The sequence below is a fragment of the Bufo bufo genome, chromosome 2 (genome assembly GCF_905171765.1).
Source record: "Bufo bufo chromosome 2, aBufBuf1.1, whole genome shotgun sequence".
NCBI classification, from domain to species: Eukaryota; Metazoa; Chordata; class Amphibia; order Anura; family Bufonidae; genus Bufo; species Bufo bufo.
The window spans coordinates 785702253-785729502 of record NC_053390.1 but is presented as its reverse complement, the minus strand read 5'-3'; the positions used below and the strand labels follow the sequence as shown (position 1 = coordinate 785729502).

Below are 27250 nucleotides of genomic sequence, written 5' to 3'. Positions count from 1 at the left end.
TGCCGTTATGGTCTATCTCTTTGATTCAAAACCTATTAAAAATTTTTGATCATATCGGTTGGACCTTGAGTGTAATTTTCTGTGGTGGGCCCCAGGATCCCAGTCCGACCCTGTCCGCAGGAATGCGCAGGCGCCAGTCATTGGGCCCCTCGGCTTTACAAACGTACAAAGATAATAATACAGTAAGAAGCTATAATACTGTAAAACAGCAAAAACATTAAACTGGCCCATAAAGACATAATCACGGGGAGGCAGATTGATGCCCAGGTGGCGGTACCATGCCAGCTATTTACAAAGGGTGCCCTGGGGAATGCATCGAGGTCGCTAAGATCAATGGTGCAGCTCCAAACTTTATGAAACGCGCTGCAGGTTTTCCGCATGCAATTCTGCAGCGGAAGATCTTCCAGTTTATTAATTTTTTTACATGCTTTGGTTGGTGAAGCAAAACTTCCCCGATACAGAAATCTAATGAATTCTTTCTGTGACAGGTGGAGGAGGCAAAAGGAATGGACGCAGCAAGAAATGGAAGGAGATGTTGAGGTTGCCACACATAAGCGTTTGTGAAGAACTCCGACATACAGTGGGTGAGTACCTGAAGTGTGAGAGCAGTAGGTGGACACAGTCCTGGTGACAGATCCACTTTAAAGGGGTTTTCCGATATCAGCAAATGCAATGTTTTTGTTGTATAATGAAACATTATCAATTTTTCTTTTGGACTTTGTATAGATTATGCTTGCTGTCTGTGAATGGGAACCTTCCTTGTAACGACCCTTATATTAGAACATTTAGCAAATTCAAATTATACGACAATTCAGTAAATACATTTTGTAGGCGTAATACCCCTTTAATTTCACCTTTAAAGTCTACTAGTGGATGTAAATATCAGCAGCAGAATGTGGAATTAATTCTCCGGGGATATTAACTAAAGGCTTTTGTTGCTACGCGACTAGCAATATATTAAATACTGTAATTGCCATTTATGCAATTTCCCAATCTGCAAATGTTTTATTCATTCTGATAAGTACGTACACTGAATGTCTTCTTGATGATCCGATATACTCATCTATATAATCTATTTTCATATTATCGAACTATCTTAAATTTAAAAATTTTTAAACCAGCACCTGGATCTAAATATTTTTGCATGTAATGAAAAATATATTATAGCTACTGACTTATTCACTGAAATCTATCTGGATAGCGCCACCTGCTGTTTGCTGTTTTTTTCTAATTTCTCCGTCCTGCTCACTGAGATGGTCGCACATGCTCAGTCCTGTCCCTCAACTGCCAACAGCTGCCAGCTTGATATAAATCTAGCAGAGCAATGAATGTAGAGATCTCTGGATCCATGTGAAGTACAGGGCTGGTTCTAGCTTTGTTAGATGGGATTAAATATCTGAAAACCATTATTTTGACCATGAGGTTAGTGGACACTTTGCTTTTTTTTTTAAAAGGACTAGTGCACAATATGTTAGTAGGATCTCCTTCTGGAACCCTCAGAAATCAGCTGTGTTCAATTCCCCTACAGCGCCACAACTGGGGAAATGGAGGATTACATTGAAATCAGTAATACAGCTCTTGTTGGCTCCTCCATAGAAAGGTGCCTTTATTAAAGGGGTTTTCTTACACTTTTTAACTGATGACCTACCCTCAGTATTGGATCGTTGGAGGCGAGTGCTGCAAAGTTCTCGCAGCTTACCCTAGGCCAGTGACGACACGTTCAAGTGAATGGGACTGAGCTGCAATACCAAGCACAGCCACTATACAATGTACGGCGCTGTGCTTGGTGAGCAGGGAGAAGGCTGCAGCGCTCACAGGAGCGCCGGTGTCTTCTCAAACGACTCAAAGTTAGAAAGAGTCGGAAAACCCCTTTTATCCCAGAAAAGATATACAAAAATCGGGTAACCCCTTTAAGTAGTTCTGCCATCTTAAAATCTAAAAAAGAAGCTTCCCGGAGATTCTTGGAATAACCGGTGGATGAGGGTTAATTACTAGAATTGTGCGAGGGGTTATGGCAGGGCTTTGATCTCTGGGAAGCAGGAGTCTTGGCTCCTTTTTCTTGCCTTTTAGGTATGAACTGAAATAAAACCTTGATGGAACGTGTTACTTTTCATTTACCGTCCAACTCTGGTCTTAACCTCTTACTGACCTATGAGTCAGTGCGGCCGTCTTCTTCTACACTGGGACTTGGTCATTGCATGTGCCGGTGTTCAGACTTAGGCTACTTTCACACTTTTTGCTGGATCCGGCACGGTTCAGCAAAAACGCTTCCGTTACTGAAAATACAACCGCCTGCATCCGTTATGAACGGATCCAGTTGTATTATGTCTTCTATAGCCAAGATGGATCCGTCATGAACTCCATTGAAAGTCAATGGGGGACGGATCCGATTTCTATTGTGTCAGAGGAAACGGATCCATTCCCATTGACTTGCATTGTGGGTCATGACGGATCCGTCTTGCTCTGCATCCCAGGACGGAAAGCAAACCGCACCATGCTGCTCTCTGGTATGAGAACGGAACGTAATGCATTCTGGAGGATTCCGTTCCGTTCCGTTTTGTCCCCATTGACAATGAAAACGGGGACGGATCTCAATACCCGAAAATATTAGCTCTAGTGTGAAAGTAGCCTTAAAGGTTTGTTTTCTACTTTTAGATGTAGTAAAATTGTATGGTTCTGCAGTGCTCTGAGATATTTGAAATCACATCTGAGAGTTTGCTACAACTTGATGGGTTGCAGCAAGGATGCCCAACCTGCGGCCCTCCAGCTGTTGCAAAAGCTACAACTCCCAGCATGCCTGGTGAGCCTACAGCTATTAGGGCATGCTGGGAGTTGTAGTTTTGCAAAAGCTGGAGGGCTGCAGGTTGAGCATCCCTGGGTTAGAGGATATCTAGAAGAGATCCAGTTGGATTCTTTCCAGACAATGCTCTAACCCATCAGCAGCACCAATACCAAGTTCCAGTATAAAATGCCCCCCCCCCCCCCCCCCAGTATATTTATGCCCCAGTAGTGCCCGGTATATATATGATGCTCCCCCTGTAATGCCAATAGATAATGATCCCCCATTGGTGCCCCAAATGGATGAGGCCTCTCCTTAATGCCCCCACCTTGGTGCCTCCAGTAGATGACGCACACCTTTGTAGTGTCAGTTATATATAAGGCCTCGCCCCAGGATCGGTGACTTTTAAACAAAAAAACACTTCATTCCCTTTTCCCCACCACTGTTTGCGATGCAGGCCACAACCTGGGCTGTGGTTTATGTTGCTGTGTCCTGGCACGGGTGGTTCCGATGACATCACTGCTCCTACATTGGGTCTCACGTGATGATGTGTTCACGCGAGACCCCTCGCAGGAGGTCACGGTGATGTCATCACGACCTCTTTCACTGCCTCGTACGTATTACTACAGCTGATCACCGCACACTAGGGTCGCCGGGCCCTAATGAGATTGTGGGAACAATTATTTACAGATTCAACTTTGTTTTTTTTTTGTTTTGTTTTGTTTATTTTTAACTTTTAGCCCCTCAGGTTTGCCTCACCAATTACTAGCAGTCACAGCCTTATTATTTTTATTGTTTAATTCATAGTTTTCTTTTTTGATTATTCTAAAAAAAAATTTTGTAAAAAAAAAAAAAAAAAAACACTCTTTTTATCTAATATCCCCTAGAAGAGTCCTGAGGCTGTGGAAAATTTTGAGTTGCAGTATGTCAAAATTCTGTGTTAAAAGGAAGTGCTCATAAAAAAAAATATATATATATATATATATATATATATTTTTTTTTTCAAACTAGCAACTAGATCTAAATGCTTTTGTAATTGCATGTAATACAAATTTTAGTCTAGCACAGTTATACAATACATTTTATCTGTATAGCGCCACCTACTGTTTGCTCTGAGGTAGACGGACATGCTCAGTTCCATTCTTTAACTGCTACCAATCCTATCTACTGTTCGTAGCTGTGACCGTTACAGGAAGAGCGCTGCAGCAGAATGGACAAGCCTCCTGAGCTGTGATAGGGAGACAGCTGCGGCAGAAAGGAGACAACTTTTGAGCTGTGATAGGGAGGGATCTGTAGCGGAAAGGGCATTTTCCTGAGCTGTAATAGAGATAGAGCTGCAGCAGAAAGGACTCCCCCCCCCCCCCCCCCCTCCCCCCAAGCTGTGATAGATAGAGAGAGAGAGAGAGCTGCATCAGAAAGGTGATGCCCCTTGAGCTGTGATAGGGAGAGAGCTGCAGCAGAAAGGACATGCCCCTTGAGCTGTGATAAGAGAAAAAGCTGCCGCAGAAAGAACACTCCCCTGAGCTGTGATAGGGAGAGAGCTGCAGCAGAATGGACACTCCCCTGAGCTGTTATAGGGAGAGAGCTGCCGCAGAATGGACACTCCCCTGAGCTGTGATAGGGAGAGAGCTGCAGCAGAATGGACAGACCTCTGAGCTGTGATAGGGAGAGAGCTGCAGCAGAATGGACAGACCTCTGAGCTGTGATAGGGAGAGAGCTGCAGCAGAATGGACAGACCTCTGAGCTGTGATAGGGAGAGAGCTGCAGCAGAATGGACAGACCTCTGAGCTGTGATAGGGAGAGAGCTGCCGCAGAATGGACATGCCCCCTGAGCTGTGATAGGGAGAGAGCTGCAGCAGAATGGACACTCCCCTGAGCTGTGATAGGGAGAGAGCTGCCGCAGAATGGACACTCCCCTGAGCTGTGATAGGGAGAGAGCTGCAGCAGAATGGACACTCCCCTGAGCTGTGATAGGGAGAGAGCTGCCGCAGAATGGACACTCCCCTGAGCTGTGATAGGGAGAGAGCTGCAGCAGAAAGGCCACACCTCCTAAGTTGTGATAGGGAGAGAGCTGCAGCAGAATGGACACTACCCTTAGCTGTGATAGGGAGAGAGCTGCAGCAGAAAGGCCACACCTCCTAAGTTGTGATAGGGAGAGAGCTGCAGCAGAATGGACACTACCCTTAGCTGTGATAGGGAGAGAGCTACTGTAGAAAGTGCATGCCCCATGAGCAGAGTATGGAGAGAGCTGTGGACCCACTCGCAGAATTGAGCTAAACCACGAGCTGATGCGCCGTGGCTTCAAGCAGTGTCCATCTGGACACCGCACCAAGAAGGGACATGTCTCCTCTTGGCGCCCCAGCTTTGAACCTCTGGCCCAGGAACTGCAGCGCTGGGAGGCAGACTCCGTGTTTTTGCCGCTGGAATTTTGGCCCGGTGTCCACATCAACTTCTGACAGCAAACTCCACCGTGTGAATGGGTCCCCATGTGTTCGCCCCCTGGAGTCTTTCATACATTGTATCTAGTTTGCATGAAAAAATTGATACATGGTAAAAAACAAGCAAAAAAAACCCATTGTTACGGTAATTAGTATCTAAATATATTTCCGATCAGATTTCTGTATTCTGGTGTTACGCAGCACAGAGATTCTGCTGGCCCTGCACTTGCTTCTGGCAGAGAACAATCTCATATTTTTAGGACCCGCTTTGTGACGCAGTGTGTTTGTGTGAGCCGCCTTATCTCTGGGAGCTCGCTCGACGCCAGAAAGTGAAATGTTTTCCTTTATATTTGTCTTTCCGAATAAAGGAGCCTGAATTAATGCCTTTATTTCTGTTAAATGAACAGGAATGATTCTTGTAAAAAAAAAAAAAAAAAAAAAAGTTTGGCAGCTTTATTCTTCATTGTTGGTGAAATCGGTCTGTATTTTTCTAAATGATATCACCTCCTGGTAAGAGTCCATTCACACAACATAGCTCGCTGCCCGGCTCCCGAGTATGGAGCAGGCCTTCTGTATATATGGAGTCCCATGAAGTATTCATGATTTTTCTATACATAAAATCTGGCGGAAAAAAAATTAGTCTCTGTATGACTCCGTATGAAATCGGAGGCATGTAGAGGGCGGTATATTAGAGGACTTGTGCATGGCAGCCGTATTATGCATGGTTATAATATGGAGCTGTAAAGCTACGTTCACATTGAACTCCGGTATTCTGCACCGGCAGAGGATCAGCGTTACTGGCCGTGCACCGCCAGATCCCAATGGACATAAATCAGACTTTCAACTAGACAAAAAGTTCTGCATGCATACTTTATGCCCGAAACCCACTGGATCCCATTATAGTCAATCGGGATCTGGCGGTGCACAGCTGGGTTCAGCTTTTCCGGATACAGTAACTCCGGTAACGCCTCTGCCGGTAAACCCTACCAAAGTTCAATAATGGAAATGTCAACTTCGCCTAATGTGACCATTTGTGTAAGTCCAAAAACCTAAACTATGGGTTACAGAAAGATTCTTCTGCTGATTGTTCCCTGATGTTACTACTATCCTACTTGGCTATGCCCAGAGCCTAGATGATTTTATCATATGTATAGTGGGAGGAATTTATCAGTCTCTACACCAGTTTTCTGCTGCACCAAAGTGACATATTTTTGCATAAGCGAAATTTTTCACAAAAATTGGCTTTTTTTCCCCCTTGAAACTTTCTACTGTCTATCTTGTATATTTTGCTACATACCCATAGTCCTTCAGTGCTGTATCTTTGCACCTTCTCCCCTTTACCTGCTAACCCAATATTTCACTGTTGTCGTCCTCCAGCGACGGACCCCAAAGCAACATGCTATACCTGCTACCCTGGTAGCAAGGCCCATCATTGTGATATGTCTGGAATGTAATATTAAATGGGTTATCCAACCCCTATAATGACTCCCCCCCCCCCCCCCAATGCCCGGGCCCCTCATACAGATTATGCTTACCCCGCTCCCTGGCACCCGCATCGCTCCTGATGCCCGCACAGCCAGTGGTGCATCTCCCAGTCACTGGGCTCAAAACATCCGGGGGGGAAGGGGGTTAGCAGCCAATAGCAGGCTGATTCAGGGACGAGCCTTCCTAGCATGCTCTGCTATTGGCTGTTACCCCCCTCCCGTCGCCAGATGTTTTGATCCGCGCAACAGGAAGATGAAGCGGCGGGTTTGCGGGCATCAAGAGCGATGCAGGTCCCGGTGAGCGGGGTAAGTATAATCTATATGAGGGGCCCGGGCTTTGGGGGGTCATTATAGGGGTTGGATAACCATTTTGTGGATCTGGGACTGCTGGGACCCCCCCTTTTTCTTCCCTTTTGTTGGTTCGGTGTTTCTTCCCCCACCTCCCTTTTTCTGTACTGCTTAGGGGTCAGAATCCATGGTTCCGGCAATGCGGGGGTTAAATTATCTCCGGGCTGATGGCTGCCCCTTCTCTTCCTACATGTCCTTAGGAGGGCCAGCCCTACAGTCTATATATGCTCCCCCCCCCCCTTCCTCTGTTCCCCCCTTGCCGGCCAGAGGTTGTTTCCCACCCGCCCGCCCCTGGCATAGTTGACAGTGGTTTAGGGTCATGGTTCCGTAATGTTTCCGGGTATTTACCAGTGTTTTTTGTGTTCCTGATTTCTGTTTCCTCTTCTAGTGTGGATCGTTTATACTTCCTTTTAAATCACAGCTGGCGGTATGAACACTAATAAGAGTATAGGGGGAAGAAAATGGCGGACTTGCCCGCTGTGGCCGATTACCACCCAACAAAATTGAAGTCCTGTGCTGTTTTTCCCGGAGTGAGGTTGGCGTTAAGGGCGGGGGGTGTGGGGGATGTATCGCTGGCCTGTGTTTTGGGTTGGGTTTCTCAGCAGTCTAAGTAAAGTGCACAGCAATGACTCCATCTTGTTTACACTTCATTCCTTGAAAATTGTGCATCTACAGTCTGTTACTGCTGAGTAGCCATGATAAGGCCATCAATATCAGATCGGTGGTGGTCCGATCCTGAAGGAGCCATTGACACTGACACTGATGGCCTCTCCTAAGGATGAGACCATCAATTGTTTTATTTAAGAAAATCCCTTTAAGACCTGATTCTCGGGTATCTTTCTGTAGGGCCCTAGATATACATGCTGAACCGTACATTAAAAGGGGTTAAAAGTTTAGATTTTTTTTTTTGCCCCCCCCCCCTTTAAGCTTGTAAATGAATAAGCAGACACATCTGTTCCCGAGGCAGTCTCTCTCTTATCCTCCAATTACTCCGCTGCTTAGTAAGGGCTTGCGTCATTCGTGTTTATACGCTGACATATCTGTAACGGCATGTGTTTGGCTGCAGATGTGAAAAGTATGTGCATCGGTTACATGAGTGCTCGGCGGTGTGTGAACTTGCACACAATTCTGGTTTTAATTTACTCCGGGCACCTCGTTGTTTTTTCTTCCTCGCTTCTTGACCGTGTAAGTTTGTGGAATTATTTGACCTTCTTCTTGGCCTCCTTGGGTCTCCACCAATAGCCCGCGTTCTCGTCAGACATTCCTATGAGATATGGAAGCTGACGTCCGATGAGAGCATAGCCCCAATGTGTTGTCTTGTTGTTCTTCTGTCGCTTTTAGGACATTTATTTTACTTTTATTTCTCGGTTAAAGGGGTTTTCCGGGATTATTATGGTTGTTAACGGATCTGCTCATGTACATCTTTCCCACGATTTTTTTTTTTTTTATGAGGAGGTATCCATGTAACTAGTTGGATAGAAGGAGCTATAAACCAGCTGGACATTGTTAGGGACGGTGTTCACCATATGGAATAAATACATTTCTATTTTAATAGTTTGGGCATTTTGGGACGTGGCGGTGTAATGCTGCAGGATTACCCCCCAAGCCAGCAGAGGGAGCTGTGTGAGATGTATACAGCAACCTGGAGAAAGCCAGGACCCAGAAGAGAGAGAGGTACATGTGTGCTGTGTGAGGCGGTGGAGGCTAGGTTCAAGGAGCTCTGACTCTGGTAGCCACAAAGCAGGCCACAGACTTGGCTGAAAGCCGGAGTAGGAGATTCCAAGGCTGGGTTACCGACAGGGACAGTGAACCGTGCAGTGCACACCGCAGATTACCAGGGAGTCCTGAGAAGACCTAGTTAAGGCCGTCGGCCATAGTGAGACAACGGTGCAGCATATACAAGTCGGGTCCATAAATATTGGGACATTGACACAATTCTAACATTTTTGGCTCTATACACCACCACAATGGATTTGAAATGAAACAAACTAGTTGTGCTTTAACTGCAGACTGTCAGCTTTAATTTGTGTGAATGGCCCCTTAGAATTGTTGCGCTCCAGGCTTTGAACCTAAGATCCTGGACCATTTACCAATGTTTCCTATAGTCCAGCATTTTCAAGGTATTATCATCATGGAGCAGCAATAGCGCTACATAAACGACTACCTCGCAGCACTAGCGCTGTCCCTATGTTTGCATATACAATAAGGTCCATAAATATTGGGACATTGACACAATTCTAACATTTTTGGCTCTATACACCACCACAATGGATTTGAAATGAAACAAACAAGATCTGCTTTAACTGCAGACTGTCAGCTTTAATGTGAGGGAATTTACATCCAAATCAGGTGAACGGTGCAGGAATTACAACAGTTTGCATATGTGCCTCCCACTTGTCAAGGGACCAAAAGTAATGGGACAGAATAATAATCATAAATCAAACTTTCACTTTTTAATACTTGGTTGCAAATCCTTTGCAGTCAATTACAGCCTGAAGTCTGGAACGCATAGACATCACCAGACACTGGGTTTCATCCCTGGTGATGCTCTGCCAGGCCTCTACTGCAACTGTCTTCAGTTCCTGCTTGTTCTTGGGGCATTTTCCCTTCAGTTTTGTCTTCAGTAAGTGAAATGCATGCTCAATCGGATTCAGGTCAGGGGATTGACTTGGCCATTGCAGAACATTCCACTTCTTTCCCTTAAACTCTTTGGTTGCTTTTGCAGTATGCTTTGGGTCATTGTCCATCTGCACTGTGAAGCGCCGTCCAATGAGTTCTGAAGCATTTGGCTGAATATGAGCAGATAATATTGCCCGAAACACTTCAGAATTCATCCTGCTGCTTTTGTCAGCAGTCACATCATCAATAAATACAAGAGAACCAGTTCCATTGGCAGCCATACATGCCCACGCCATGACACTACCACCACCATGCTTCACTGATGAGGTGGTATGCTTAGGATCATGAGCAGTTCCTTTCCTTCTCCATACTCTTCTCTTCCCATCACTCTGGTACAAGTTGATCTTGGTCTCATCTGTCCATAGGATGTTGTTCCAGAACTGTGAAGGCTTTTTTAGATGTCGTTTGGCAAACTCTAATCTGGCCTTCCTGTTTTTGAGGCTCACCAATGGTTTACATCTTGTGGTTAACCCTCTGTATTCACTCTGGTGAAGTCTTCTCTTGATTCTTGACTTTGACACACATACACCTATCTCATGGAGAGTGTTCTTGATCTGGCCAACTGTTTTGAAGGGTGTTTTCTTCACCAGGGAAAGAATTCTTCGGTCATCCACCACAGTTGTTGTCTTTTGGTGTTGCTAAGCTCACCGGTGCGTTCCTTCTTTTTAAGAATATTCCAAACAGTTGTTTTGGCCACGCCTAATGTTTTTGCTATCTCTCTGATGGGTTTGTTTTGTTTTTTCAGCCTAATGATGGCTTGCTTCACTGATAGTGACAGCTCTTTGGATCTCATCTTGAGAGTTGACAGCAACAGATTCCAAATGCAAATAGCAGACTGGAAATGAACTCTGGACCTTTTATCTGCTCATTGTAATTGGGATAATGAGGGAATAACACACACCTGGCCATGGAACAGCTGAGAAGCCAATTGTCCCATTACTTTTGGTCCCTTAACAAGTGGGAGGCACATATGCAAACTGTTGTAATTCCTACACCATTCACCTGATTTGGATGTAAATACCCTCAAATTAAAGCGGACAGTCTGCAGGTAAAGCACATCTTGTTAATTTCATTTCAAATCCATTGTGGTGGTGTATAGAGCCAAAAATGTTAGAATTGGGTTGATGTCCCAATATTTATGGACCTGACTGTATGTGGTTTAAGTTTGTTAGGATTTGGGGGGTACTATCTCTTCTTGGGGAGAGCGCACCTTAATTGGTGTGAGGAGACTTATAGGCTTTACATGCTCCTCTGGAATTCTGGGAAGAAAGGGATGCAAACGAGCTCTTTACAAGCTCCGCCTCTAATGCCACCAGATGTAAGGCAGCTATCCTATAAGTCAGTGTTCGACCCTTTAAATAGGCCTCGAGACATGACTCGGATATTAAATAAGCCAGCATCTCATCTGCAGACAGCTGTTTCGGGGTCAATATCCTGTTGGAGGACCCATGACCTGCGACTGAGATCAAGCTTTCTGACACTGGGCAGCGTATTTTACTCCAGAATGGCTCGATAGTCTTGAGAGTTAATTGTACCCTGCACAGATTCAAGACGCCCTGTGCCAGATGCAGCAAAGCAGTCCCAAAACATAACCCAACCTCCTCCGTGTTCCACAGTAGGAACAATCTTTTTTTTCTTTGTACGTTTCATTTTTGCAACTGTGAACATAGAGCTGATGTGACTTGCCAAAAAGCTCCAGTTTTGTCTCATCTGTCCAAAGAACATTCTACCAGAATGTATCCAAAATAGAAGAGTGAATCTGGATTGCACATCCTCATACTATGTTTTGATCTAATAAATGCTTCTCAGCATAATTAACATTGCTTCTCAGTGCAATTAATGGTATACCGCCCCCTATGTTGCATGCTGTACATGAGGCATTAGTGTATGTTTTGATCAAAAAGCATAGGCCCACTCACCACTACAAGGTTGCCTCCTCGAGTGGGCACCTACTCTATATTTGGCGCAGCGCTGCGTGGCAAACACCAACGCCGCAGCACCGCACCAGCAAGCGGCGGGACCCAGCAGCCAAACAGCGCCCCCGCTGCCTGGCAAAGCCACCCTGGCACTGGGCCCCACCAGCACCGCACCATTTGAACAGTTGTCAAAGCTCACCTCATCACATGCTCTCAGGAACTGCAACTGAGAGGTAGTAGGGATTTGTAAACTCTTATGCAGACTCCTGATGATTAAAATCACCTGGACCAAATGGGGAGGAGTGCTGATACCAGAGAGGATACCTGAGAGCATGTGATAAGGTGAGCTTTGACAACTGTTCACATGGTGCGGTGCTGCGCGGCGGCCATTGTTGCTTTAGTGCTGTGCTGGTGGGTTGGTGGGGCCCAGTGCCAGGGTGGCTTTGCCAGGCAGCGGGGGCACTGTTTGGCTGCTGGGTCCCGCCGCTTGCTAGTGCGGTGCAGCGGCGCTGGTGGTTGCCGCGCAGCGCTGAGCCAAATATAGAGTAGGTTCCCACTCGAGGAGGCAACTTTGTAGTGGTGAGTGGGCCTATGCTTTTTGATCAAAACATACACTAATGCCTCATGTATAGCATGCAACATAGGGGGCGGTATACCATTAATTGCGCTGAGAAGCAATGTTAATTATGCTGAGAAGAAGTTATTAGATCAAAACATAGTATGAGGATGTGTGATCCAGATGCACTCTTATATTTTGGATTCTCCCAGAATGTTCTGTACTCTTTAGTTACCATTTATATTATCTGTCTCTTCAATTTGTCATCAGTTTTCCTCTTGTGGCCACATCCAGGGAGGTTGTCTACAGTCCCGTAGACCTTAAACTTCTAAATAATATGTGCAACTGTAGTAACAAGAACATCAAGCTGTTTGGAGATGGTCTTCTAGCCTTTACCTTTAACATGTTTGTCTATAATTTTCTTTCTAATCTCCTGAGACAACGCTCTCCTTAGTGGCATAGTACCTACCATGGTACAGAACAGCACAATGACTACTTTTCACCCTTAAAATAGGCAGACTTACTGATTACAAGTTTGAAGACACCTGTGATGCTAATTACAGAACACACCTTAGTTTAACATGTTCCTATGGACAGTATATTTTTATTATTTTCCATTATTTTTGTCCAGGCCAGTTTCCTTAGTTTGTATTATAAATTTTTCTGGTGAACCACAATTCAAAAGCAATGTCTGATTTTCAGTACATTTTTATTTATTATTACTTTTGTCAGTTTCAATTTATTTCATTGACCATTGTGGGTTTTTCTTTCTTTAACAGAAGGTTACCAACAATTTTGTTCATATGTTTAAGTGTTTTCAGAGCAGGGGTGAACTAGAAATTTAAAGTGGCCCTGAAAAAAAAAACACTAAAAGTGGCCCCATGTTGTAGGTGGGAGCGCCAGATCGCTATGTACCCGACCGGCATCCATGTGTTGTTTTTTTTTTACCCACTAGACATCGGCACACCGAGAAACCTCCTAGTTAGTGGCCCATCCTTCCCTGTTTCAAAAGGAGTGGACTATCTCTACTCTCCACCCCCACTCAGGTCTGAGTGGCACAGAAGACTATTAGGCCCTGCCAGGCAGGGCCGGCTCTATCATAAGGCAGCCCAAGCGGCTGCTTGAGGGCGCAGAGAAGGGGGGGGGGCGGAAAACAATTAACTTGCTAACTTACACTTGCCCCGCTGAGCCTGTGTGCCACGCAGCCCGGCCGCCCCCCGGCCCTCACTGTCTCAGTCACAGAGCGAGCGGCACGCAGCTGACAGGCTGAGGCAGCAGCCGCAGCAACACAAAACAGTTATGAGCTACGAGACCCTGGTGTATTTAAATCTCATTTATCATGTCTTTCAGAAAAGTTTCTCCTGGGATTCAAACTCACGACCTTTCACATCAGAGGCAAGGCACTTACCCACACAGCTATGAGAGCTGTATAGCCAGTTACTTAATAAAAATTTATAAGACTTCTACTATAGATAACTTTGATACCTAGTGTACATCCATACACATGACAGCTGCCCCAGCACACTGTGTATGGATGTAGCAGAGCTGGGTGTTTTGGGGCAGCTGTCATGTGTATGGATGTACAAGTTAGTTACTTAAAGGGAACCTGTCACCAGGATTTTGTGCATAGAGCTGGGGACATGGGCTGCTAGATGGCCGCTAGCACATCCGCAATACCCAGTTCCCATAACTCTCTGTGCTTTTATTGTGTTAAAAAACAGTTTTGATCCATATGCAAATGACCTGATATGAGTCCTGTATCCGGAGAGGAGTCAAGCGGAAAGGAACCCAGCACCGCCCCGCGTCCTCCGAATCTCCTCCTTGCTGGCTGACGCTTTTGGCGCCATGATACTGGCACATGGAGGGGGGAGGAGAGAGGCACTTGATACTGGCACATTAGGGGGCGGGGGAGAGGATGGCACTATGATATTGGCAAATGGGGGGGGCAAGAAATGGACATGAATCATGAGGGGCAGAAATGTGAAATGATGGGGGGGGGGGGGGGGGGGGCAAGAAATGGACATGAATCATGAGGGGCAGAAATGTGAAATGATGGTGGGGGGCTAAGAAATGGCGCCAAAATGTAGATTTGCTTGTGTTGACAAAAATCCTTGCACCAGCCCTGATCTAATAGGCTATATGTCAGTGTAAAATGAAGGTATAATCCACTGTACTAAATAAGTAGTGCAGTGTATTATATGAGTTATCATAAAGTCTTCCTGTGGGACTACAGATGACACACATAATACTGCAATTATTACCACTTCTGTGTTTCACTGTGCGGGTACAAAGTAGGCCGAGTTCACACTTCGATTATTTGATCATTTATTTCCATCAGTTATTGTGAGCCAAAACCCGTAGTGAAGCCTCCACAGAGATCAGGTGTAATGGAAAGATCTTCACCTCTTTTATGTTTTTGACCTATGCCTAGTTTTGGCTCACAATAACGGATCGAATAACTGAAGTGTGAACTCGGCCTTAGGGTCCATTCAAACGTCCGCAAATTGGGTCCGCATCCGTTATGCAATTTTGCGGAACAGGTGGGAACCCATTCATTTTTAATGGGGCCGGAATGTGCTGTCCACATCCGCATTTGCGCATTCGCACTTCCGGATCCGCACTTCCATTCCGCAAAACAATTGCGGACAAGAAAAGGCATTTTCTATAAGAGTGCCAGCGATGTGCGATCCGCAAAATGCGGAACGCACATTGTCAGTGTCTGTTTTTTGCGGATCCGCAAAACACATACGGACGTGTAAATGGACCCTTAGAGAAAAAAAAAATATCCAAAACTAAAAGAACAACGGCAGGATTGCTGGTTTTGTTCATCCTGTCTTAAAAAAAAATAAATAATAATATAGAGCAATTAAAAAATCATGTGTGACCCAAAATTGCAGTAAAAACGACAGCTCGTCCCACGCAATATTCTTCATTGCACCTATGGAAGGGCGCTGTGCCTCATGGACTACATTTAGGTCTGTACTATGGAAACCTTTGTGTGCCGTCATATAGTGCACCTAACTCCATGCTCTACAACCGGTGGAGCCTCCAGCCGTTGGCAGGTACATACATACGTCTCCTGTGTGTGATAGCGGTGTGTTGCTGTTTCACATATTAAATCCACAATGGCGGGTTTATTTCATATTTTTACCTGGGGGCAATCTACCGTAGTTACTTTTCTTTTTTTTTTGCACAAGGCTGGTTATTGTCTTTTTTTTTGCAGTATAATTGTAATTAATGGAGTTCTGGTGTATAGTTTATTTGTTCACATCACATTCCTCTTCCGTGCAAGAGTTTCTTTTGCACGTTATGTTATGTGTGTATGAAGTTGCAGACGCCGCCAAACACTAAAACAGAGTCCTGACTTCCAGATTGCAGTCCGTGGCTTTGGAGTCGTTGAAGGGGCACAATGTTCATTTAAGGAGGAACTCTCACATCTTCTGGCATGTCTTGCATTCCCCTTGTAATACCTCTAGTGCTATTCCTCTATTATTCCTACTGGAAGTTATGAAGGAATTGCTGACCGTCTATAATGAAGGTCCAGCATGCAGTGCAAGGCTGCTGGTGTCCAGACCTGCACCCTCTGAATCCAGACAGTCATGCACTGCCCTGCCAAAGCTGTCCCATTCATTTCAATGGTACGGATCGTTCCCATACAAGTGTATAGGAGTGATCCTTAGCATTGAAATGAATGGGATGGTTAGGTGTAATTACACCTGCTCACCGCTGCAGATGCAACGGTTAGAAGGTAAACCGCGAAGAGGAGGCGGCGCGCGGCGGGGCGGGTGCCGGGTGTCGGACCCCAGCCGATCTGATATTGATGACCTATCCTGAGGATAGGTCATCAATAAATATTAAAGGGGTTGTCCAAGTTATAAGTAAGAAAAGGGCCCAATAGACCAGCAGAAAATGAAATTTAAACAAGTAAAACTCTAGACTAACAACACGAGTCAAAAGAGCAATTGTGAGGCATGTAGATAACCCTCGCCATCAGCGTAACTACATCCCTGCTGTCTGCAGTCAGAAACCTGTGAAAATCCCTTCCGGCCATGTGCGCATTACACGTCCGCTCCCAGTCTAGTGGAATGCAGGCATTGTTACTTATTGTACATTTCAGCTACAGACTATTTTATCTCTTCATTTGAGTTTTAGGTCTCATGCACATGACCGCCAATCGCGGATCCGCAAAACACAGATACCGGCCATGCTCATTCTGCATTTTGTGTAACGGTATGGCCGGCCCCTAATAGAACAGTCCTATCCTCGTCTGTAATGCCAACAATAATAGGACATGTTTTATTTTTTTGGGCAGAACGGACATGGAACGCACACAGAGTTCATTTCCGTTTTTTGCTGCCCCATTGAAATGAATGGTTCCGCAAAAAAAAAAACACATTTGTGTGCATAAGCCCTTCTATTGTGTTTTGTTGATTGACACTTTAGCTCTTGTACATTCCCTGCTGCTATTATTTCAGTATAGTAGTTGTACTATTTTATGCATGCATTTAGCATCTTTTATATTGGTTTTAGTTTTTTGCTCTGCCAGAACTGTGAAAAGCATCTTTCATAAGGTTAACACTTAATTTTTAAAACTTTTTTAAAGGGGTTTTGCCATTTTTATAAAAAAAAAATTTGAGAAAAAGTTGGATGGTTTACTTACTGTAGAGATCCTCATTTCAATGAATGGGTCAGGATTCAGTCTGGATGCTATGTGTTCGCTATATGCATCACATCCGGATGGAAAATTTGCAGTAAAGCAATCTGGCGGGCTGTTTCGGCAGTTTTCCAGATCCGTGCTGCATGCCCACCGGAACCCATAGCTTATAATGGGATCTGGCGGGAATCCGGCTGCACCTTGGCATTTATGCCGACAAATACCACTCCATGCAAGAGTTTTTGTATGGCCAAATCCCGACATAGGTGCTGGGGATCGGCCAGGTTTTTACCGGTTCCCCTTATAGTCAATGGGCCCCCAGTGGAGAACTGCGGTCCCCAATGCACGGGCAACATCCGTGCAGCAGACCGGACCCATTCAACTCGAATGAGGCCTAATAGTTTGTCCTTAGAGATTTCAGTGCATGGCGCATGTTACGTATTGTTTCTGTGGATGCAACAATACTGCCCCTAGTGGTGGACCAGGAGAAGAGTTCTGACATCTACTATTACAGATGAGTGAATCGATTCGTACAAATCGAATTTGTTCAAAAATCAGCCCCTCGCTGCTAAATAGTGCTTATTTTTTTTTAAACTAATTCGATTCTGCTGATTTGTTTCTCAAATAGCACCTGACAGAAGTATTGACCCTATTAAACCAGACCTAGTGTCTGATAGGGTTGATACTGCTGATTAAAATCATACCTGTCTTGTGAAAAAAAAAAATGCTTTGATGCACCTCAGCTCCTCATCCTTTCCTCGGTGCACTGAAGCCCTCATTTGCATAAATAATAAAATAATTTTTTTCTTTGGCATGCCGTAACCGAATTTCACAAGATAGGACTCATTTTACTGAGCAGGACCAACCCTACAGTAGGAAATTCCTGGTTTAATAGGATTGATCCTGCTTACCGGTGCTATTTAACATAATACAGGTTGGAGCTCTGAATCTTGTGCAAGTTAAATGATAAAACTCAGGCAACCTTCAGCTACCATTAGAGGGACCTTAGAAGCATTCTACTGGTATTAGTGGAACTATGTGCAGTAAGCTCCACCTAGTGGGTGCTACAGGACCATTTGGGTCCCCCCTCAATAAGCCTGAACAGAGGCCTCCTTTGTATGAGCAGCTCCCGTTCCAACTGTCCTCGTGTTATAATGATGGCCATTCATCTGAATGGTCCCCATGTAATACCACATTTTCCCTGTAGTGGCCACTGCTTCCTTGTCGGCAGCACCAGGAGAAGGTCCCACGGCGATCAATTGATCACTGAGGCACAAGTATTTTAAAATGGGTTGTTTGTCTCATTCAACAGTATCCAGGGCATTTGGAGCTGTTTATCAGAAACCTAGAATTCCGATCCTTATGGAGCTAGCTAGGAAGTGAATTGTCGCAGAATTTGGGCCTATTTAGATGTAAAAAAAAAAATCTTAAAGGGGTTATCCAATCGCAGGTGGCGCTAGGGAGGCTCATTCCAGTCGCGGCTTGCTATTGGCTGCCCCCCCTGTCGCTGGATGTTTTGATTCTCGCGACGGGGAAATGCAGCGGCAGCAGTGCGGGGATCAGGAGCGGGCATTTTGGGAGGCATTGCATTAGGGGGGTTGGATAACCCCTTTAATTTATGTCCAGTGGTGGATATTCACTTTAAGGGCAGTGTTAGTAAAGGGAGACTGTCAACTTCAGAAACTGTTACAAATTAAGCATATCACCATGTAGGGAGGAGAGCCCAAAATATAACCACAGCTTTTTTCTTAAAATCCTGTCCTCTGATCCTGAGAAAGGCGTCTTATTATTATGCAAATAAGGTTTTTAGTGCATGATGGGCGGAGCTGTTCCATTCAGTGCACCGCTGCCCAGCACCTCCCCCTTCATGTTTGATTGACATCCCCTGAGATTTCAGAGCCAGTAGTGATGACACCGGGGAAGCCAGACATACTGAGTGGAGGGACCCCGTGCACCAAAAACCTTATTTGCATAAAAAATAAGCATTTATCAGGATTATAGGGCGATCATAAGAAAGGTATGGTTATGATTTGGCGCACCTACCCTACATGGTGGTACTGTATGCTTACTTTGAAAGTTATTTTGGAGGTGACAGACCCTTTAAGCCACTTGGCCGGACCTGAAAAGGAAAGATGACTTACCTGCTTTCCGGTGCTGGCTACCCGCTCCTTCTCCTCCAGGCCTGTGATCCCTTGCTGTAACAATCCGGTTTGACATTGCCGCAGCCAATCAGTGAACAGCTCCCCTTACATCATGACAAATGGTCACATGACACAAGTGGATCCGTTCTCTAGCGCGGCCAGTGATTGGCTGCAGCAATGTCAAACCCAGATGTTGACATCAAGGGAGCCCAGAGGAGCATCGCAGGCCTGGAGAAGAAGGAGCGGGGAGCCAGCGCCGGCAAGCAGGTAAGTCATCTTCCCTTTACAGGTCTGACCAAGTAGTGGTGGTGCCAAAAAAAATCCCCATTCTTGCACAACCCCTTTTAGGAAAGAGAATACCTTCCATGACTTGGTGCCCCATAATCCACCCTGCATATGGTTCCTTTCAGGGGCGGATTGGGAACTTAAAGTGGAAATGGGTAAATTCAGACTCCAGCACTCACTTTTTTTCGAAGTATCAAGTTCTCCATTTTTATTCAATAGTTGCACACAGACAATACAGGGCTCAAGATCTCTCTGGTACTGTACCAGAGAGATCTTGAGCCCTGTATTGTCTGTGTGCAACTATTGAATAAAAATGGAGAACTTGATACTTCGAAAAAAAGTGAGTGCTGGAGTCTGAATTTACCCATTGAAAAGGAGGTTGAAAAACCAGGACACCGAGCACGCGGATACATTCAAACCGCAGACATAGTGAGCTGGTATTCCACATTATAGAACTTAAAGTGGCCCTGGAAAAAATACTAAAAGTGGCCCCGTTTTGTAGTCAGGTCCAAATTGATGGGAGGCAGGGCCAGCAATACCGTATTGCAGTACATTATACCACCCCAACAGAGCCAAATACCACAGTCCATCACAAAATACATTCCCAAAAACTTCCACTGGCCTCAGAAAGGCCCCCTGTACATCGGCCCACCGGGAAATTTTCCTGTAAGGTCTATGGCCATTTCGCTCCTGGTGCCTTGGATGGTAGGAATGTGGCCCTGTTATGTGGAATCTGATTTGTGGGATGTATTAGGAGATGAGGGGTGAAATGATGGAAAATTTAAGGAGACTTCAGGTCTTTGTGTAGAGTTGGAAACAGGGAAAATGACATGGTGACTTCACAATGCGTATTCTCCCTAGGATCAGATAAATGAGCTTGTTCTTGCCTGGAGCACCATTTCTCCTTTGGCAAAGTGTCAACCCTCCTCCTCCTCAATAAACATTGTGTAAAGTCGTCACTTCAGGCTTGCTGGCGTGGAACTATATCGCTTGTTTTCAAACACTGTCAGAACTGAACAAGATATACCGTAATTTAATAGTTGGAGGACAAAAATCTGCGTATTTGATGGGACTGGTAATATTAAGCAGCATCCTTACTCATCAGTAAAGTGAACCTTCAGGCTCCCCCCAATACTAAGGCTTATTCCCCTCTGGTATACACAGCAGCCAATCAGAGGAGGCATATCTGCAGTGGGGAGGGAGGGAACAACAGAATGAACCAATGATGACATGGTGGGTGTGTCTCAGACTACATCAGACTGCCTGTAGGCAATGTAGCAAAACAGTAGTCACACATCACAGCTCTTCCCTAATGAAGCTGATCTAAAAAGCTAAAGAAAAAATGCTCACAGTAGTGTCGTGGCCTTCTCTCAGCTTTTCCTTGTCCATGCGATGTCATGTTCATCGGTAACATGGCCTAGGTGCAGCTCAACCCCCTTGAAGTGAATAGGGCTGGGCTGTGATGCCGCTGTACAGCCGCGGCACTACTGCAAGCGCCGGTGCCTTCTCAAACAGCTGATCGATGGGTTTCCCAGGTGTCGGACCCCCACTGATCAGATCCAGAGGATAGGTCATCAGTTAAAAAATCTCGGAAAACCCCTTTAAAAGGGTTTTCCAGGATTCCTTTGGATAGGTCATCAGTATCTGATCGGTGGGGGTTCGACACCCGGGACTCCCGCCGATCAGCTGTTTTGAGAAGGCTTTGGAGCTCCTGTGAGCGTCGCTGCCTTCTCACAGCTCACCAAGCAGAGCGTCGTACATTGTATAGTGGCCTTGCTTGGTATGTCGCTCAGCCCCATTCACTATTGCGCTCAGTCTAGGCCAAGTGACACATGAACGTGTAGTCACTCGGCCTCGGAAAAGCAGAGAGAAGAAGGAGCGCCACTACATTCTCAAACAGCTGATCCCGGATGTCTGTCAGCGCCGGCCCTGGGAGAGATCTTAGAAGTTCAAATAGACGGAAGACTCAGGAGTCTGACAGATCTCTCTTGTTTTCATTGTTGCTGATGCTGCTCATTATCAGTCAGGTGGCTCTTTATATGTTCCGCCTCTCACTTGTTTCCCTGCGGCTGATAGCTCTTCTGTGGAGTGCTCTGATTGTGTGGTGGTTCTCCTGTTCCAGTTACATCTCAAGCTAAGTCCTTTCCCTTTTCTTGGTGTGTCTGTCCTGACTAGGCCCCAGGGAGACACTGGCTCCTTTAGTTTGGAAGGAGCCGGTTTCCTCTTTGCCTGTTCCCTAAGCTGAGGGTTTGGTGCAGTGTTTATGCAGCCTCAGGTTCCTGTGCATGTGCATTTCTACCATTGAGATTTGCACATGTTGTTAGCAGCTTAGGGAGAGAATCAGGGATTGCTAGGAGGTGACCTCTTTGTTCCCTAGGTTTGGGGCCTAGTTTGATGTTGTTTTGTTGTGGTTCCCTTTGGTTGTCTTTCCTTCCTCGTACTTCCCGTGACAGTGTCGGACTCTCACTGAGGATAGGTCATCAGAATAAAAAAAAACCTTTAAGGTCTCATTCCCTTTAATATGGGTATATGTCAGCTTATGTTTTACAGCTGCAAATCCCAGCCAGATACCTGGTCTAATGTCTCAAACTAGTGGCATCATAAGGATCTACTGTCTGATGCTCTAATTTCAGGTCATTAGATCAGCTGTCTAGCCAAGATTTGCGGCTAAAATATGGAAACCGCATCCTTGTTATGACTGTCTGAATGAGGCCTTAATCAGAATGTGATACAAAGACTACAACTTCATGACTATGACTCAATGACGCCGACCCTGGGAGAGATCTTAGAAGTTCAAATAGATGGAAGACTCAGGAGTCTATCTGACAGACCTCTCTTGTTTTCATTGTTGCTGATGCTGCTCATTATCAGTCAGGTGGCTCTTTATATGTTCTGCCTCTTACTTGCTTCCCTGTGGCTGATAGCTCTTCTGTGGAGTGCTCTGCTTGTGTGGTGGTTCTCCTGTTCCAGTTACATCTCAAGCTAAGTCCTTTCCCTTTTCTTGGTGTGTCTGTCCTGACTAGGCCTCAGGGAGACACTGGCTCCTTTAGTTTGGAAGGAGCCGGTTTCCTCTTTCCCTGTTCCCTAAGCTGAGGGTTTGGTGCAGTGTTTATGCAGCCTCAGGTTCCTGTGCATGTGCATTTCTACCATTGAGATTTGCACATGTTGTTAGCAGCTTAGGGAGAGTGTCGGGGATTGCTAGGAGGTGACTTCTTTACTCCCTAGGTTTGGGGCCTAGTCTGTTGTTGTTTTGTTGTGGTTCCCTTTGGTTGTCTTTCCTTCCCCGTACTTCCCGTGACAGTGTCGGACTCTCACTGAGGATAGGTCATCAGAATAAAAAGCTCGGAAAACCCCTTTAAGGTCTCATTCCCTTTAATATGGGTATATGTTTTACAGCTGCAAATCCCGGCCAGATATCTGGTCTAATGTCTCAAACTAGTGGCATCATAAGGTTCTACTGTCTGATGCTCTAATTTCAGGTCATTAGATCAGCTGTCTAGCCAAGATTTGCAGCTAAAATATGGAAAACCGCATCCTTGTTATGACTGTCTGAATGAGGCCTTAATCAGAATGTGATACAAAGACTTCAACTTCATGACTATGACTCAATGACGCTGACCCTGAAGCAGCAGGGAAGCCCTGGGAGATTTGAGCTTAGAGCAGAAGTAGACAAAAGAATATTACACACAGCTCTTTATGAAAATGGGACATGGAGTGGTTATGGATCTGTATTTCATAGCAATAGGCTCTCCACAAATTGCAGTATGAAATATTTTTCAATTAATCTCTGGGGGAAAAAAACCCTCTATATGATCTCCAAGGCACATGGCGGTACCACATAGATCTGTAGATTCCATGTATATGTAATACCGCTGTGTGCATAAGCCTTTGGGACAATCTTTTAAAAATAAGCACTAAAACATGCATAGCAAAAAAATAAATAAATGATATTCCGTCCGCAACTTCCTGGTGGAAAACTTGCATCTTCTACGCCCCATGTGGACGTACTCTTGATGCTTGGCATGGTACCTGTGCAGGTTTTTCGTGGACATGTGTTTATTACAAGTACAGTTTTTTTTTTTGGGTCTTTGTGCATCTTCTCATATTTAGGACTACACAACAGGCTGTAACAAAGAATGTGGATATGCTATAAAAACCACTAAATAAACATGGCACTTGGCTCTCGGGCCTCGTGCGTATGTTCAGACTGTGTGCTGTCTACTCTGTCTCCAGCGCCATGAGTGACATGAGAACTGGCAGCTTACAACAACAATGGAAGGAGAAAATCCATTCCCGTGAGACACGATCCAGTTCTAAACAAACCTAAGCCGCTTAGATTTAACTGTAAGTAATATGAGGATTATTTTTTAATTTTCTCTTCTTTTTTTTTTGTCTCCTGGTGGTGAGGTCTTTGGGACTTGATCTTGAAAAATTCAGATTGCTCAAAAAGTTCTTTTTTTGGTATGTTTTTTGCTACAATAGAAAAAAAAACACCCAAAAAACAAAACTATTTGTAAACTTTGTGTCACTATGTAACAGACTAATGGCAACTGAAATGATAAATATTTTGGGGGGGGGGGGGAGCAGTTGACTCCATCCAAGGGCCACGCATTACATTTACTTTATGCCTCCCCCTCTCTTTGCTCCTCTCCATTATGATATATACCCAACAAGCTGGCAGCATACTGGGACAATTTTTTGTGTCTTGCCTTAAAAAATTTACAGTCATGACCATTGAGCTTCCAGTGCCATCCACGTGTTGCACATGTACTGTATATGTGCCAGCCACGTATTCCTAGGGGTAGTCCGAATGTTTAATATTCATTGCCTATCCTCATGATAGGTCATCAGTATCTGATCGCTGGCGGTCCACCTCCCTTGCCGATCAGTTGTTTTGAAGAGATCGAGGCACTCCAGTGGGCGCGATGGCCTTTTCCTAGGCCATGTGACTTCACGTTCATCAGTCACATGGCCTAGGCGCAAATAAGTCCCCATCAAGTGAATGGGGCTGAGCCGCTATCCAATGTACCGAGCTGTGAGGAGGCCATGGCCTCTTTCAAAAAGCTGATCAGTGGGGTGTTGGCCACCGATCAGATACAGATGATACAGAGATAGGTCATCAGTATTAGGGTACTTTCACACTAGCGTTATTAGAATCCGGCAGGCAGTGCCGACAACCGTATACAAACGAATACCCTTGTTTTCCAGGTCCGTTAGACAAATCCGATGAAATACCGGATCCGTCTCATCCGATATCATCCGGAATAACGGATCCGGTATTTAAATTTTTTCAAAGATCAAAAGCGAAAATCGCTCCTCCTATATTCCGGCGCAGACTGGATAACCGGATCCGGTGATGCGGCAATTTCAAGAACACTTGGTACCAGATCTGGCATTAATACATCTCTATGGAAATTAGTGCCGGATCCAGCAAGTTCCGGGATTTTGGCCAGTAAAAATACCGCAGCATGCTGCGGTATTTTGTCCGGTCAAATACCGTAAAAGGGACTGAACGGAAGACATCCTGATGCATACTGAACGGATTGCTTTCTATTCAGAATGCATAAGGACAAAACTGATGCGTTTTTTTCCTGTATTGAGACCCTTTACCGGATTTCAATACCGGAAAAGAATATCGCTATAGTGTGAAAGTACCCTTAAACACTCGAAAACCCCTTTAATCTGACCAAAGTCAGGGATGGTGTTAAAAATATCAAAATAATGTGTACTCGCTAGTCCGGTACCCTTTCCGCTCCAGCACTGCCACTTCGGTCCTCCCTGCCAAGTTTTGTTTACACGGCTGCAATTGTGAATTGCTTGTCTATCCCCATGACCACTGCAGCCAATCACTGACCTCAGCAGTATGGAGCACAAGACTGGTGAGGCCAATGATTGGCCGAAATGGGCTTGTCACCATTTCAGCCATGTAAATGAAGTCCAACAGGGAGGACCGGGGTGGTGGTTCTGGAGTGAAGGGGGATTGAAGCGGTGAGTATACATTGACATTGGGTGAGTATACAGGTTGGGCCATTTATATGGATACACCTTAATAAAATGGGAATGGTTGGTGATATTAACTTCCTGTTTGTGGCACATTAGTATATGTGAGGAGGGAAACTTTTCAAGATGGGTGGTGACCATGGCGGCCATTTTGAAGTCTGCCATTTTGAATCCAACTTTTGTTTTTTCAATAGTAAGAGGGTCATGTGACACATTAAACTTATTGGGAATTTCACAAGAAAAACAATGGTGTGCTTGGTTTTAACGTAACTTTATTCTTTCATGAGTTATTTACAAGTTTCTGACCACTTATAAAATGTGTTCAATGTGCTGCCCATTGTGTTGGATTGTCAATGCAACCCTCTTCTCCCACTCTTCACACACTGATAGCAACACCGCAGGAGAAATGCTAGCACAGGCTTCCAGTATCCGTAGTTTCAGGTGCTGCACATCTCGTATCTTCACAGCATAGACGATTGCCTTCAGATGATACGAGATGTGCAGCACCTGAAACTACGGATACTGGAAGCCTGTGCTAGCATTTCTCCTGCCGTGTTGCTATCAGTGTGTGAAGAGTGGGAGAAGAGGGTTGCATTGACAATCCAACACAATGGGCAGCACATTGAACACATTTTATAAGTGGTCAGAAACTTGTAAATAACTCATGAAAGAATAAAGTTACGTTAAAACCAAGCACACCATTGTTTTTCTTGTGAAATTCCCAATAAGTTTGATGTGTCAAATGACCCTCTTCCTATTGAAAAACAAAAGTTGGATTCAAAATGGCCAACTTCAAAATGGCCGCCATGGTCACCACCCATCTTGAAAAGTTTCCTCCCTCACATATACTAATGTGCCACAAACAGGAAGTTAATATCACCAACCATTCCCATTTTATTAAGGTGTATCCATATAAATGGCCCACCCTGTACATTGGACAGTTTTGGTGAACTTAGACAACCCCTTTAAGTTTAATCCACCTACGGTTCAGCTACATTCCCTCCATGTACTGTACAAGTTAATGGCCCTTATATACAGTGCAGCAAAATATCCCAAATACTGTGTATTCCGTGCAGCCTAATATCCCTATATAAAGTGCAGCCTAATGTCCCGTATATGTAATGTTGACTCAGCCACATACCTCCCATATACACTGCTAGGCCAGGCACATGTCCCTTTCACCCATGTAGAATACTTCCTGTCTATTCTCCTCCCCTTCCTGGCATGCTCCTCCTTTACATGAGTAGGAGGCTGCATCACTGAGTAATGCTGACACCTGCTGGCTGAATTAGTTATGTTTCCCCTAAAATAGAGGAGTCATTTACTGAAGCTTGTCAAGTCACATACAATGGCGCAAGGAGTGCTGGAAACTGAAGGACCACAGCATGGTCCGACCACAGAGCACTTATCTAGATATATCCGCCAGTACTTTTCAGAGATTAGCCTCACTTGCTGCCTCCATTGAGGCTCACAATCTAAGTTCCCTATCATATGTCTTTGGAGTGTGGAAGGAAACCCACACAAACGGGTCCTTGGTCAGATCAAAATCCAGGGAACCAGCTCTGCAAGGCACTAGTGCTAACCACTGAGCCACCGTGCTGCCCTGCTATTCTTGTGCAATGTAGGTTTTCTGAGATTTGTCAGTCCTTAGCAAATATTTCCTTATAAATATTGGTTCAGGCCTCAAAAACTCTATTGAAAGTGTGATCAGGTCAACCAGATCTGTCAGAATATGGATGACGGTCAAACAATGGTGGCCTTTCTGGTAATGCAATCACACCTGCTTTGTGTAAATGTGAGGTCTTTGGTCATATAGGGGTATATGTACAATTTTCTTTTTCATATTTACATTGGCTGCATTTATTTATTTAAGTTTTACAAAAGTACGTCAGAATTCTCATAGTCCCAGGTAGGGTTGATTCTGCCGAAGAGAACGATACTTGTCTTATGATCCTCCATTGTACTGCTCC

General features: G+C 45.0%; 1 protein-coding gene across 2 annotated transcripts in view; it reads left to right on the top strand.

The window, feature by feature from the left end:
- Window positions 1-27250, top strand: part of GRK4 (G protein-coupled receptor kinase 4) — a 191639-nt gene that overhangs the window by 79593 nt on the left and 84796 nt on the right. For both annotated transcript variants that reach the window (XM_040419179.1, XM_040419178.1), the window contains exon 2: window positions 489-584. In XM_040419179.1, the coding sequence (XP_040275113.1) occupies window positions 489-584 (96 nt within the window). The remainder of the gene's footprint in view (window positions 1-488; window positions 585-27250) is intronic.